The 16,111-nt window shown below is 32.8% G+C and overlaps 1 protein-coding gene across 5 annotated transcripts in view; it reads left to right on the top strand.

Moving 5' to 3' along the window:
- The window catches only part of AGMO (alkylglycerol monooxygenase), a 287,513-nt gene that overhangs the window by 102,862 nt on the left and 168,540 nt on the right, over positions 1 to 16,111 (top strand). For all 5 annotated transcript variants that reach the window (XM_039862435.1, XM_039862436.1, XM_039862433.1 and 2 more), the window contains exon 5: positions 10,746 to 10,841. In XM_039862435.1, the coding sequence (XP_039718369.1) occupies positions 10,746 to 10,841 (96 nt within the window). The remainder of the gene's footprint in view (positions 1 to 10,745; positions 10,842 to 16,111) is intronic.

Raw genomic sequence — 16,111 nt, 5'->3', positions numbered from 1 at the left:
AAGAAATTCACCCCTGCTCCCAACACCATACACCTGTTATAGCTTGGATTAATTTCCTATGGCTGCCCAAACAAAGTACCAAAAACTGGGTAGCTTAGAGTGACAGAAATGAGCTGTCTCACAGTTGTGAAGACCAGGTGTCTGATATCAAAGTGGCTTGGGCAGGGCCATGGTCCCTCTGAAGGCTCTAGGGAAAGAGCTGTTCTAGTTCTCTCTCCTAGGTTCTGATAGTTCCTTAGTTGTGGGGAGTATAACTCCAGTCTTCAATTGCAGTATCTCTGTGTCTGTGTCCAAATTTCTCTTTATTAAAAAAAGACATCAGTCATACTGGATTAGGAGCTCACCCTACTCAATTTTGACCACCTCTTAACTAATTACATCTGGTGTGATTCTATTTCCAAATAAGGTCACATGCTGAGATACTAGGGGATTGGAGTTTGATGTCTTAGGGATAGGATTTTGACACGTGAGTTTTGAAGACATAAAATTTAATCCATACCACAGCTCTGAGCAATATAGATGAAAAAGAAAGAATATCTGTCTGTCTGTGTGTCTGTCTGTGTGTCTTTCTATCTATCTATTATCTATTTATTATCTTATTTTTTTCCATCTCCTATAGCGTGTGCTGAAATTCTAGATAATTAAATGTGGAAAAAAATATTACTTACTGCACTGTTACACAATTCAAAACTAGTTCAGGGCTCCAGTAAATGGAGGGAAGAACAAGACCCTAATGGAAAGAAGGGATACTGTATACCCTCCCTTCTTTAGAAATAGCTTCACTAATACAAACTTTTATTATCCTGTCCAAATTAGGCTGAATATCAGACTGATTAAAATAATGACCTCAACAATCTTTATTCTCGTCTGATTTATGCATTTAAATCAAACCTCCAGTAATTGCATTTGGGAGGAGAAAGCTCTATTAAGGATAGAGCTGTATTTGAAGTTGCTCCAAGGAAATCGGTGCAGTTAGTGAATTAATCATCTGAAGAATTGTCAAAGAAAAATTTTTATCAGAGCAACACAGATTTCAGAACTAGAAGGAATCTTGGAGATAACGTATTTAAATCATCTACTTTGGAAGCTAAAAAATAAATCTCAGAGGAACCCACTACATCATGCAGCATTGAACATCGTTGGTTGGAATTGAGTTTAGACTTCTCACTCCCAGTTGATCATAATTTTTATCCTGGTTTTATTTGTGTCATTCCGTCATTAAGTTAATGCATCCAAAGTTACAGATTAGTGAAAAATCTAAGAGAAATGTGAGTTCACACCTATCTATTGCAAGAATAAATTTCCTTTGCAGTCTTATATCACATCATCATCAAGGGCACAGAAAAATATGCTGAACAAGGAAATGAGCATTGGAAATACATCATAAGCTGCTAATTTGGGGGAGGGATGGGGTGGTGGGGGAGAGGGGGCAGACCGGGAAGACTTGCATTGTGGGAAATAAAAGGTGGGGATTATAAATCAGCTTGGATTCTTTTCTAGCTTTTGTAGGTCTATTTGAAGATAGCATAGATGGTTTAAGGTTCTGCAGTAGTTAACAGTCTCTGATAGGTCTTTCTAGACATTAAAATCAAAGAGCAGTCATCAGATTTCTTTATTTTTTCCAACTCTTTGTAAGACTCTTTTCATCAACACTGCTTCATCAGGCATGTAATTTGGTAGTTACTAAGGCAACAGTGTATTTTAGAACAAATAAAAAATGGGTCATGTCTTTGAAGATAAAATTGATTTGTGAAATGAAAAGCAAAATTAAGCTCAGAGTGCTTTTCTTTGATAGTACTATGCAAATTAGGATAGCAGACCTGTCATTTAAAGTAAAAGAATTCAACTTTCGAAAATTTCTAACCATACTTTTTGCATTTTTTAGTCCAGTTTTAGGCTTAGAGATAACATTACCTATTCAAAAAGAGTTGCCATTTTAAGTGAGGCTTATTTATTGCATACTAAATATATCATTTTGCATGCTACTTCAATCTTTTATCACACATCGTAATTAATATAATGCCTTAAACACGATAGTCTCTCAACTTTGCAAATAATAAAAAGTGTCTAGACTCATGGATATTATGTAATATATAACAGTGTAGGAATTAATATTTTGTTTTCTGCCAACTTTAAAATACCTGAATGTTGTAGTTTTATATTGAAAACATAGCTATAGAAGTGCTTAAAAAATAAAAGAATGGGATATATCAAAAGAATACAGAAGCCAACTTGAAAGAGCTCCGAGTGCCAAAATCTGGAACAATTTGAACAACAAAATAGCATTGTAAATAGCAATTTGAACAACTGTAGCCTTGTAAACCAAAGTATAAAATAAATAGCTTTGAAATCAGTCCATACTGATGTAGATAAATGATGGAATAAATAAATAAAAGGGGGCAAGTTAATGAGAGACAAATTTCCTTAAATAATTACAAATAATATATGTAGATCCTGCTCCTCTCTAAGAAATGCAGCTTAATGCCTCCCTTACTCCTACTCTTTGAATGTGGCCTGTGCTTGGTAAGTCTTTTACTAAGAGTATGGAAAAGGGACAAAAGTAGGGAGGGTGACTTCAGAGTGGAGAAACTTGGCAAATGCAATCTTAGATCAAAGTCAATGTCGTCAGTGATGTCTTCTTTGAAACAAATACCCTTTGATTAGACATAATATAAATGTGATCTTGATAGCATGTACCCTTTGATAAGATATAATGAGAATGGTCTTTCACCTCCTATGGTCTTTGTCACCAAAACCCTAACCCCAGTCTAACCTTGAGAAAAGACATCTATCAAACCCAAATGGAGGGACATTCTACAAAATACCAACAAGTACTTCTCAAAAGTATAAAGGTCATGAAACACAAGGATCATCTGAGAAACTATCACAGGTCAGAGGAGACTATAGGATATAAAGTTAATGTAATGTTACAGCCTGGATGAGATCCTAAAACAGAAAAAGAACATTAGGAGGAAAAAAAACTAGTGAAATCTAAATGAGGTGGAGTTTAGTGGTATTTAGCTAACAGTAATGTACCAAGTAATGTTGGTTTCTTAGTTGTGGCAATGTGGCATGTAATATGTTAGCAATACAGGAGTCTGAGTGAAGGGTATGTGGGATCTCCTTGTGCTATTTTTGCATCTTTTCTGCAAATATTAAACTATTATAAAATATGTAGTTTATTCAAAAACACAACTACATGTACTTACCTACATTTTCATACTTGGAGCCACTGTATATAACTCTAGGAAAAATAAACTTAGAACTAGCCATTAACAATAGACATTGAAACTTGAGACCCCTAGAGTATCATAAAGAAAAAATGATTCAGCTAATGCTATTTTAAATAGCTGTTGTTCTAAAGTAATTCTTTATTTTTCCATTTTTAATCCTTCATTCACCCATGGTGATCTTTCCGGAAGGCCAGCTTTGAACAAGCTAAATTCCTCTGTAACTTTGAGAAGGGAATCTCATAGATTCCTTATAATTTGCAGAGCTAGTCAAAACCTGGTCCCAACACTCTCCAATCTCATCTTCCACACCCTCCATTGTCACCCCATCTCCAATTTAACAATTAATTTTCAGTTCCCTAAATCTTCTATATTACAGTGCCTTGGTACTTCACTGTACATTATCTCTGCCTGGAAAATTATTTTCCCTTTACCTCTGATTGTCATATCCTTCAAAATTCAATCCATTCCTCTTCTACAGATCCCTAACTTTTCCCAGGTTGCTTTTTTTTGTTTTGTTTTCTGTTTCAGAAAACACATATCTCTATTATACTACTTATTACTTTGCATTATTGGCTTTCATGCCAGCCTGTAAACTTTAAAAGACATGAATCTGTCTACTTCTTACTACTATATAATTAGTATATATAAATATCTGATATAGTCAGTGTTTAATAAATATGCATTACAAAATAAATAAAATAAAGTCATAATTATAAAATTTGTCAGAGGGAATATTTTTCTAAGTTAATTAGGGTAAGGCCAATGTGAAACTGTTAATGGTGCCATGTGTAAAATAATTTAAATATGTCATTTATTTAAACATTTTTGATTTAATAGATTCTCCAAAAATTAGAGCATTGGTGAATTATTTACCTTTTGGAATAGATATATTTTAACATATTTGTTATTGATGAAACTATTGAATGGGTAATAGTAAGCTGAGTATTTTTCCTAAAAGCATAGGAAATTAATGATTTAGTTAAAATGGCCGAGTTGAGTAATTTTTTTTTAGCTCTGTAGTGTCTCTCAATTATTAAAATCACTTCATTTTCTAGGTTGGAATTATAATGAACATAGTAAAATATGTTTACTAATATATTAGCAATCCAAAAAGGTAAATTTTAATCACCATTAAAGAAATATAACATCAATTTATGAAAATTTATATTAAAACCTTTATTGCTGTAATTTAGAGAATATGTAAATATATGATGATCTTATCATTGAGCATAATAATTTTTAAAATATATTGATTAGATTTATAAAAAGTAGAGAACAATTCGCTAGAAATAAAGAAGTCTCAGTCTTAGCTCGATCGTTAAGTAGCTTTGCCATTCTGAACTAATCAACTAATGTTTCAATCTCAGTGATTTTGCACATGAAATTGGGAAATTAATATATAGTCTGCCATCTCACATTGTTATTTTGAAGATCACCTTAAATATCAAGTGTGGGAATTCTGTAAAGTATAATGAATATGATTAACATGCATAATATTATTTTTATATTACGTATAAAACTGCAGAGGAACAGTTAGTGAAATCTCAGATCATTTTATTGCATTGTACTCCCTGCCAAACCATATAAGCAAAGACTATTTTCAATATGTGAGAGGTGGGGTTATATTAAGACAAATGTGAATAAATAAAGACACAAGAAACTAACACCTTCGATGTAATGCAGCCAAAAGCACTGGGGATAAAATTCTTATAACTCTTATGTCACAGAAGGAGAGCATGCCTTAAACCTCCCATGGAGTAAAGACACAAAACCTAACTCAGGAACTCCAAGGTATCCCTGCTCCACCCTCACCACCATTTAAAGACAGCTAATAAGACACAATTCATGTCTGCGTATTAAATAAATGAAGCCTTCTGCCAGTTTTGTCTTGACCAGGTTCAGAGCCTTTATTCTAGCATGCATCAAGAAGATGAAATTATTCTGTGGCTTACCAAGTAATTTTGAAATTTGGTAAAAATAAAATTATTCTCTGATTTTCAATGTTTTTTCTTTATAGAAATCTGATAGTCATTCGTAGTCCTTATAATGAAGGATAAATAAGGGAAATCATAGTGAAGATCTCTACATCAAACAGCATTATCTTACTGTCACTTTTAAATGATGTACAGCTCTTGTTTTGAGAAAGGTATCCAGTCATTTTTTTCCCCCATATACACTCTTGACTGGTGGAGCCAGTCATGGTGGCAGAGGTTGGGGATATAAGGAGAAGTAAGACATGAGCTTCTGTTCTTAAGGTGGTTGCTTTCCTTGGAGGGATTCAAGCAAGTCAATAGCTATTGTAATACAAGTTGTTAAGGTTTTAGAGAGAAGTGTCTGCTCTGATTATCATGGTGGGTCAAGGGAAGCATCACAGAAGAAATGATGCTTGAGCCCAATCTGTAAGAAGAGTAAAATTTTGCCATGGATGAGGTTGTAAATGGAACATTATGTAGAAGGAGAATGTCTATGAAAACACAAAATTATGAAAAAATATAATAAATTTAGGGAATGGCAAATAAAATGTATGGTATGTGTATTAGCTTTATGGGGCTGCATAATAAAGTACCAAAAACTGAATGGCTTAGAACAACAAAAATTTACTGTCTCAGAGTTCTGGAGTCTAGAAATCTGAGATTAATGTGTCAATAGGGTAGGTTCCTTCTGAGGGCTATGAGAAAGAATCCATGTCATGTTTCTCTCCTAGCTTTTGGTGGTTTCCTGGCAATTTTTGCTGTCCCTTGGCTTGTAGATTCATCACCCTGATCTCTGCCTTCATCTTCACATGGCTTTCTTCCTATGTGCATGTCTGTCTCTGGGTCTGAATCTCCTCTTTTTAAAAGAAACCCAATAAATTGAATTAGAGCCCACTTTAAATACCTCACTTTAATTTGATTCCATCCCTAAAGATTCTGTTTCCAAATAAGGTCACATTCTGAGGTTCTGGGGAACCTAGAACCTCACATATATTTTAGGGGATGCAATTCAACTCATAACAGTAGGAGTATGCTTAAAATATAGAATGTATGAGAAAGTGGAATGGGGAAAGAGAGAAATGGATACAAGCATAGAAATGGGAACAGAAAGATAGGCCTAGATTACTTAAAGATAAAGACTTTCTAAGCAGAAACACAAGCACTTATTCCAAACATACAATTTAAGTAGATGTGTTTTAAGGATAGAGTTCTGTACTTTGTCTCTGCAACCAGAAGACTTAGTTCTCTGTCATTACTAAAGATAGACTTAAGATGTATAGTACGGTGTACTTGATTATTAAATCTTTAGTTTCTCAATTCTGAAGGAAACAGATTTTTCTCTAAAGTAATATCAAAATAAATGAGAATCATAGAAGTGCAGATATTAGTAAAGTTAAACTACTTTATTAAAATAAAGTAGACAAATCTTGGGGCTCAGAGGATATTTTTCATTTCTTTCAAGGTAATTATCCATTTAACTCAACCACTTTGCTAGCACCTAGCTCTTCTCTTTCAACCCCTGCTTTTTCTGCTTATCATGCCTCATGGCTTCATTTATTACTTCATTCAACCTAAGATGCTTAATTTTCATGACTCTGGAACACACAGTCTGCCTCCGTCTGTTACATCTGCCCTGAAATCCCCAAGCCATGCTTGAATCCAGTCACCCACCTACTTCACTCCCACATCCAGATTTCTGAGCACCATGGGTGTCCTCCAGCACCAGCTGGGCAGTTTAGTGGCCCTCCATGTATGGCTTCCAGACACAGCTGAGCTATTGATGCTGCTTAGCAAGCTGTAAACATGAGCTTTCTTCCTACCTGGGAGAAGTCTTGCCAGAATTCCAGTCTCCTCACCATCTCTTCTCCATTGCTGCCCCTTTCTGTCAGCCAATTAACATATTTAAAACTTCACAGAGAAATGTGGGTGTTTCTCATTTTCCCTCTCTCTATTTTCTGTTTGGATATTTTCATTAAGATTTGGAAATTCACAAGTGCACATACTTTCTTACCTCTAGTTTTATAGAAAATGTTCCCCTCTCTTCAGCAGGTCTAGTCCTTAGATTGGTGGCATTGCTCCTACCTTAGTTCCTCTCTTGGACTTTGTCCGATCAGCTGCTGTTGGCATTTGTCCCTCTTCCTCCCAACTGGCTCCTTCCGAATACACCACAAATATATTCATATTTCTCACATTAAAGTAAATAAATAAACACACAAAATCTCCTCGGTCATCCACATTTCTAGTCAAGTAATAACATTTCCTCTCTCTTTCCTTGTTCTCAGGGAAAGAGAGAAGTAATTCCCTCCCTCTATTTCATCATGTACTGTGAGTGATTCTTAAACTCGAGGTCTCAATTATAGGTCTGCCACTCCACTGGTCCACACCTGCAAATCCAATATCATTTTTTTTTCAGATCAACTGATATTTGCACAACATATTTACTTATTTAGCAGCTTCCTTGGGATATGACTCAAGAACTCCAATACAATAATCCCTAGATTGAAATTCCCAACCTATTCTTCTTCCTGTTCACTGTCTTGGTGAGCAACATCATCCAATAAACAAGCCAGAAATCTGGGTATCTTCAGATACTCTTAAACCCCCCTAATCTTCTATGTTCAAATAGTTACCAAATCCTTAGATCTCTTGTGTGTATTCTGCCTCTCCATTCCCATGGCTACTGCTGTAGTAAAATGTGCACGATGGGCTATAATAATAGATTTCAAACCCATTTTTATATTTCTTACAAGCTTAAAGAAAAACATTAACTCCGCCTGCATGGCCTAGGATAAATCCAGTCTCCTTAGAATGTCATTAAAGGCTTTCCTCCCTGTTTTGACTGATGTCTGAATCATCTTTTGTTTTTGTTTTTGTTTTTGTTTAGCTATAATAAATCACAGACTCACAACAGACTCACCACAAGCTATAGATTATTTCTTTAAAAAATTGCACATTCCCTCATGCAGGCAAGCTCACACTTTGTTGTAATGATATCAAGGGAGTTCATGGACTCCCTGAGATCTATCCATGAGTCCCATGGTCCAAATGAATCTCTTGCCACATTCTCCAACACCTTCAGCAGTACCGAACTACTTACAGTTCCCCCAAATGCCATGTTGTTTCTCGCTTCGTGATGTTCCCTTACACAATCCCTGCCTGCCTCATTCACTTGATAAATGGAATAAAACCCATTGGTCCTCTATCCATTAGCCTAAGATCACCTCTAGGCTTATTCTCACTCTCTCCTCATACAGAGGTCTGGGGTATTCCTCTCCTTTTTGAGTCTATTATATATGACTTCTATCAAAAGATGAGGTAGACAGTGTAATTTAAAGCTAAAGAGCCTTGAGGTGAGAATGGCATAGGTTTAGATACAAGATAGAAATGGGTATATTTGGTAATGTCTCCTGACCCAGGGACTGAGAGTTTAATTTGAGGAAGAAGTTTCTTCTGCCAAATTAGTATCATTTGAAGCTTTATGATGGAAGTAGAATTTAAATTGGTTTTAAAAACTATAGAGGATATCGGAATGCAAAGATTTGGATGTAGGGAAAATGAGTGGTCATTCTCAGACCCACGTGACATTTACTAAGCTGTTTTCAACTTTAGAAATTAGAACCTTGGTTGTATTATTAGATTCTTTTTATAATCCTATGTTCTTTATAAGAAATTAACTTTCATGTGATTCATGTGACTTACTCCCTGACCTATTTGTTTCTTATTAGAAATGTGATTTTTTAGAATTCATGCTGAATTCATTTTCTAATTGTCGGTTCATCATTATATTTACTGATTTGTAAGATTTGAGACATTGTTTCATCAAACGTGTTTTTAGGAAATCTAATATGGGAAATTCATTAAGAAAGTAAGGTGGGCTAATAGGCTTTTGGTTCACGTTAGTATGGTAAAGGCTCTGAGAAGTTCTGCAGTAAAGAAGTTTCATTTGTTTAATTCACTACTTCACAACTTATTTGTCCATAGAACTCCCTTTTACACAAGAGCTGTTACTATCTCAAAGGACTATTCTTCCACACTTTGGAGAATTATAATGAACTAATATTCGTCTGGTACTCACTCCCTTACCAAACCAAACTTATTAAACATCCAAGATAAGTTGTTTTACATTTTTATTCATATATCAAAGATTCAAAAATACTCCTTAACTCAAAGTACTTATAGGTCATATATGTGTTTTAAGTATTTTTATTGACCTATTGTAAGAGAATTATTTTAATATATTTCAAACAAATCAAATTATAATATAACAGATCTTTTGGAACCAAAAGGATGACTATATTTCAAATGATTTTCTCATTTAAATTCATTTGAGGAAACTGAAGCCCAGAGAAGTTTAAAACTTTTGTGAATATCACAGAGCAATTCTGTAGTGGAATGAAGGCTCAAAAGCGAATATCTTGAGTAAGAGCCCAGGATTGTTTTTTGCTCACTAATCTAATTTATCGCTTAATAATACACTTATAAATAATGAAACTGATTCCATTTGTTATGACAGTTGAGATTTTTCACGTTTTAAGGTTAGAAGCAAAAACTAGAAGAGTTTATGTAAATGTCCAATTTCTAATGGATAATCATTACTCAACACAGTTGAAATAATATTTGGCCTAATTAAAAACAACACATTTCAAATAATTTAGAGGTAAAATTGTGATAGTCAAAAGAAATATTTTTAAAATATCAAGAATTTTGGAAATATTAACTCTACAAAACACAAAATATAAAGTAGAAGTCAGATTCTTTTTATTTCTATTTGGTTGCTTAGTTTTTCATTTAATAAGATTTTTTCTTACAACATGAAACCACTCTAGGGGATCAAAGTCATTAGGAGAACACAGCAGATTGTGCTTATTAGTTGATTCTAACCAGTTCTGCAGTTTAAGCATAAGTTGTTTTTTTTAAGGCAGAGGCATTTCCGTCTGTTTGGAAACATCAACCTTTAAATTTTTTTTCCACTATGGCATCATAGCCTCTTTCTTGCTAACTTAGAAAAAAATTAGGAGATAATGTATCCTTTGTCCCCTCCATCAATCACATAAAAACAAATTTAAAAGTGAAAATGTATCTCTCCTCTTTTTATATGAAATCACTTTCATTTATTATAATTTCATTTTATTACTAAGAATGCCAGGTTATAAGACAGAGTTGGGAGCTGTCAAGGTATAAAGGCATGTGATCCTACATTTCTTTTACTTAAAAAAAAAGTGAGTATTTTGTGTGTATATAAAAGACCTCTTTCCATCCAGGAAACACATCCAAACTTTTCAAGTTTAAGGAACTAACACACCGCCTGTGATATTTTTAAGTAGACAACATTTAATGTGAAATAGAAGTCCAGTGGACTTGGCTCCAGTATGTTTGCAATTTTATTACTGTGTGGAAATAAAATATAAAGAATAAGGTAAATTTGCTAAAGAATATGGTATATTTGCTGCAGTATATACTCAGATGTTGAATCATTAGTAATAGTATATATTTTGTTGAGAAATTATATGTCAAATTTTTAAAAATTTTAATCTTTCAGATATTCTACTCTCCCCTGGCCCTCTTCATACCACCTTCGGTATATGCTGTTCATCTTCAGTTCAATCTTCTCTACCAATTTTGGATCCACACAGAGGTAAATCTTTTTTCCTTTTTCTTTTTTTTTTACGTTTTATACCTAAATAGCCTGAAGCAATGTCCTGGAAATCCACTAGAAGCTGATTTATTGTGTAAGAAAATCTTTGTCTGCCTTCTTTAAGGAGAAACATCTGTTCATTTTTATTCCTTTTTACTGAATATATATTGCAAAGTTTATAAGAAGCAATGAGGCCAGTTGGTCTCAATTAAATAAAACCATTTTTTGAACTATTAAGTACCAAAACATTTTAATACTTTATTCAATACAATATCCTCCTGTATTACAGTTTAATAAATATTGTTTGCTAAAAGATATTGTAATTTATTTCAGTATAAAGATATAAATATATATTTGTACATTTTATGTTTATAAATATATGTAATGTTTATATATTCAATATAAATATTATTTATAAAATTATTTCTATAATGTAATTTATATTTACAATATAATTTATTATTATATAATGATAAATATTTAATTACATGTATAAACATGTATATTTATACATTATATAAGAAGTTCTTGAAAATGCCTTGAAAAAAATTTAATGCTGAAAGAAATTATAAAAATATTTTTTGATTGAAAATCTTGCTTTAATTTTAGAGCTTGAGTTTATTTAAAAGATAGTCAATATATTTTTAGATTTGTTTCCCCAGAAAAGTGAACAAATATAATTTCTCAGGTATTCTGTGCTATCTCAAATTGTCAGACTTGAATGTTTGCAGAAAGATCATTAAGCAATTGATTGGTTTATGAACTATTGCACTGATCTGGTTGTTACGTTCCAAAACTCACAGACCCAGAAAAATTCTTACTTATACACATGAGAACCCTTTCAAGCATTTGGTATTTATTGGAAGCCTTTTGAAGTTCTATAGGAAGCACGTTGACAGGTGTTGCAACTGGTTGAGCAATACCGCAAATCACAGCTGCATTAGATGTCAAAGCTTGATGCAACAAAGTACATTATTTCATTAATCTGTAGTATTTCATGCTATTGATTTACTTGGAATAAAGAGACTGTTACCATGACTTTGGGCACATGTGACGTTGTTTGAAGATCTATTGTGAAACAGCATTGCATTTTATGGTAGTTGACATACATCAAACAGTCAATACTACAACCATCTGAAAGAGTTGTTGAGGCCAATTGTGACTCTAGAGGTCAAAGACCAAATTTGTTTAAATCAGTGGAGGGAAGCTTTTTGATGATTTACATGGAGGGGTTAAAGGAGAATTACATTTTTATAGCAGCTCTGCTTCAGGTCATGCCATGTGTTGGGTCAGGTATTAGCCTGGATAAAGAACAATGGTGCCTAAGTAACTTCTGCCTTGTCCTGTGTCACTCAGAGAGGTTCATGAGCCAGGGCTTGGTTCCATCTCAGGAAATAAAGAATGGAGGAAAGTCCGTGGTGAAACATTTCTTTTAAGCTCAGAACCTCCAGGGGGCTTCATTTTCAACTTGAAAGCAGTGCATTAGAACCTCTCTCACCTATGTTGTACATCATACTTTTGAATATGCTGTATAATATGTAGTTACTACAGTTACGCTGTACCAGAAGCAAGAATACACTTCCCAAAATTAAAGTTTCGATCTTGGAATTTTAAATTGTATTATTAGCTATGAATATATTTCTGAGATTTTTTTTTTTTTGCAATTGCGTATTTAATTACATTCATTATTACAGATAGAATACTACTGCTTATTTACAAATAATAGAATCATTTAGGAAGTAGAACCAAAAGATTTGCTTCTAGAGAAAAGAGTGAGTAAAATAAAAAAAATGGTATGAGGAGAATTAACCTTTTTTTAAAAAATAGATATTTTTATCATATACTTATTCTACTTTTTCAGTTAAAGGTTAATACACATTAGATTAAGAAATAATAAATAAAAACTGAAAACAATGTCTTTCAGACTAGAAAAATACTCACTTTATGAATCTGTAGGCCATTTGAGCACTGTTTAACTTTAGGCATCATACTTGGGTTTTCATTCACAGAAATAATACATGAGCCACAGACATGACAGTGTTGACCAAAGAGCCCAGCACATTCCTGAATGGAGTTTTGGTTCTTACAGTTGTTTCACTTCTATAGACCTCTATAAAATCAGTTCTCACTCTGAGAGGATCTTGTCTTAAGGAATTACTAATTTTCTAAAAGTAAAGAAGAGTTCATTCCTGTCAATCAATCAGGTTAAGATAAGATGAATTAAAAAAAAAATGCTAACATGTTTTTGAAAGATTGTATGTACATAAGAGAAAAACTAAGTCATAAAACAAACTAGAATTTTTAACAATTTTTTTTTTACTTTTGAGTTACTTTGATGAAGAAAGAACTTAATTTTTGTGACTACATTTTGTTTATTGCTCATTCATCTGCTACATATAGTCAGACTCTTTTCTTGTGATTATACTAAATGCAATTATAAAAAGTTTTTTAATAGATGTTTTAAATTTGATAACTGTAAAACGTTACAAAGATTTTTGAGATATTACGTGATATTTGAGTGTTAGCTGATTTACACAATGAAGTAATAATAGTAACATCTATTACCTTTGGTTTATCTTAAATTTTAAACTTTCTTAACTATCATATTGTTTCTGTACATATCAGATGATGCTTGGGCAAAGAAATATAACAGAGAAATAATTCTTTGATATTAAAGATTTGAAACATGATTCAGTGATTTTTATAGTGCTAAACCGAAGCCCCTAAATAAAACATTATGGAGATAAAAACATAATGAGAAATCTCTTTATGTACTAATCTGGATAGATCTCCAAATAAATAAAGGTCCATAACAAGATTTAATGCATGCTAATATTTATATTAAAACAGGAAAACCAACTATGTGTTTTACATGTTTATATGTGCATAAAATGCCTCTAGAAGTACACCTGTGTAGCCAACTGTTTTTTTCTGTGGATTGATATTTGGGATGTCTGGGACAAGAATTAGAATGGGACATTAACATTAATTTTACCCATTCTGATGTGGGAGAGTTATTTCATAGTAGTAATATTTCCCTAATAACTAATGTTGTTTAGTAGCATTCTATTAGTTATTGGACATTGATATATTTACTTTGATGAATTGTCAGTTCAAGCTCTTTATTTTTTTTTATTGTGTTGTTTGCCTAACTGATTTAGTGACATTTTTTATAGACTATGGATATGTCATATATCAGATACATATATTTTAAATATATTCCCCTAGTTTGTAACATGCCTTTTCATTTTCTCCTTGGTGACTTTTGATGAAAAGAAATTTAAAAATTTAAATTTAATTAATCATTTTTTATGGTTAGTTTTGTTTGTTTTTGTATTTTCTCTAAGAAATCTTCAAATATCACAAACTCTCAAAGAAATTATCCAAATGATTTCTTCTGGAAATTTTGAATTTTAATATTACCTTAGAGTCTGTGATATGCTTTAATAAGCTTTTGTATGTAGTATTTGGTAGGGGTCAAGAGTCATTATTTCTCTGCACATACCCACTCACTCTAACACCATTTATAGTGCAGACTTTTATTCACTGGATTACCTTGGTGCTTTTGTAGACAAGAAATTGACCATATATGATTGAATCTAATCTTAGACTTCTATTCTCTTCAATTGATTTATTTGTCTCCTCTTATATGAATCCTCCACTTTGATTAGTGTAGCATTATAGGATGAATGGTTTGTACAATTAGTAAAATTTGTTTTAAAATTCTCTAAAAGTTTTATTGTACGTGATTCTGTAGTCTTTGAATAAAGACAGTTCTATTTCTGTCTTCCCTGTATTTATATCATTTATTTCTTTTTCTTGCCTTATTGGACAGAGTTTACAGAGAGTATATTTTAAATTAAATTTGAGGGAAAACAAAGAACATGAAAATTATTTCCTTAACCATTATTTCCATATCTTTCTCTTCTCTTGGAACTCCAAATACATGTTTATTAGACTACTTGATATTACCTCACAGATCAATAATGCTCTATAATTTTTTTAAATTTAACTTTTTATTTACATGGAATCATTTCTATTATTTTTTCTTCAAGTTCATTTACCCTTTCACCAGCTCTCTCTAACCTGCTATTAAGCCCATTCAATGGTTTTCTTGCATCAGATATTAAACTTTAAGTTCTAGAATTTTCATTTCTTTATGCATGAATAGTTTTTATTTCTCCACTAAAATCGTCTATTTGTCACTCATTACTATCTTTTTAAGTCTTACTGATAATAATTTTAAAATTCTTGTCTGTTAATTCTCACATCTGAGTCATGTGTGGGTCTACTTCAACTGACTTTTTTTGCTTGATTTGGATCATATTTTCCCTCTTCTTTATATGTCTAGTAATTTATTATTATTATTAGCCAATATTTATGGTCAATTTATTATAGAAACTCTAGATTCTGTTATAGTCCTCTGACCATTCCTTATTTTTATTGTAAGAGGAAGTGAAATAATTGCCTAACCTTCCTGTGTTTTTGGAGTCTTTGATTTACACTTTCTTAGGAGATATATCTTTTATTACTGTCTTTAGTACTGGGGCGTATTCTTTACCCACGGTGATCTTTAATCTTAGGGCAAGACCTATCATAAAGCCAATTTCATTTGTTAGAATTTGAATTCTAAATTCTCTCTTGCCAGCAACAGGCAGCAGTTGAAATCTCTGCTCAGCAATTTTCTAACTCTTTACCTTCCTGGCTCTTCAGATGACCTAGTACTTGTCTCATGCTTGAGTTATTTGAGTCAGCAAGACTCTCCATTCAATTGAAGAGTCAAGTTTAAGAAGATTTGTGTGCAGATATTGTGGCTTCTCCTTCTGTCGTTCCTTCTGAGGTGGGAGGGATTTCCCATTTCGATTTGCAGTCACTAGATCACTGGAACTTTCTCTATGAGCTCTTTGAGCTCTAACCCCCTTCTTACCTCAGGACATGCCTTAAGACAGTCATTATATTAGAACGATACTGTGTCAACTATATCCAGCAAGCAGAAACACTGGCATCGGTGATCAAATTGACAAGCTATGAAGAAAACATGATTTTCAATAATAATACCGCATACATACTCAAGCAACTGTCCCAATTAGATCTTTTTTTCTGGGGATAGATTTATGATAGATCTATATAATAAGAGTCAATAGAAATTAGAGTATAGGAGAACTGCAGGAATGCAATGTGCCAAATTAGAAAGCATAAAAAATAGAGATGAACTATGAAGCAACATAACTGAAGGGACAATAGAAGCCAGAAGTTTGAAGAAGCTAGGA

The sequence above is a fragment of the Pteropus medius genome, unplaced genomic scaffold (genome assembly GCF_902729225.1).
Source record: "Pteropus medius unplaced genomic scaffold, Ma_sr-lr_union100, whole genome shotgun sequence".
Classification (NCBI taxonomy): domain Eukaryota; kingdom Metazoa; phylum Chordata; class Mammalia; order Chiroptera; family Pteropodidae; genus Pteropus; species Pteropus medius.
This window is presented reverse-complemented; position numbering and strand designations above follow the sequence as displayed.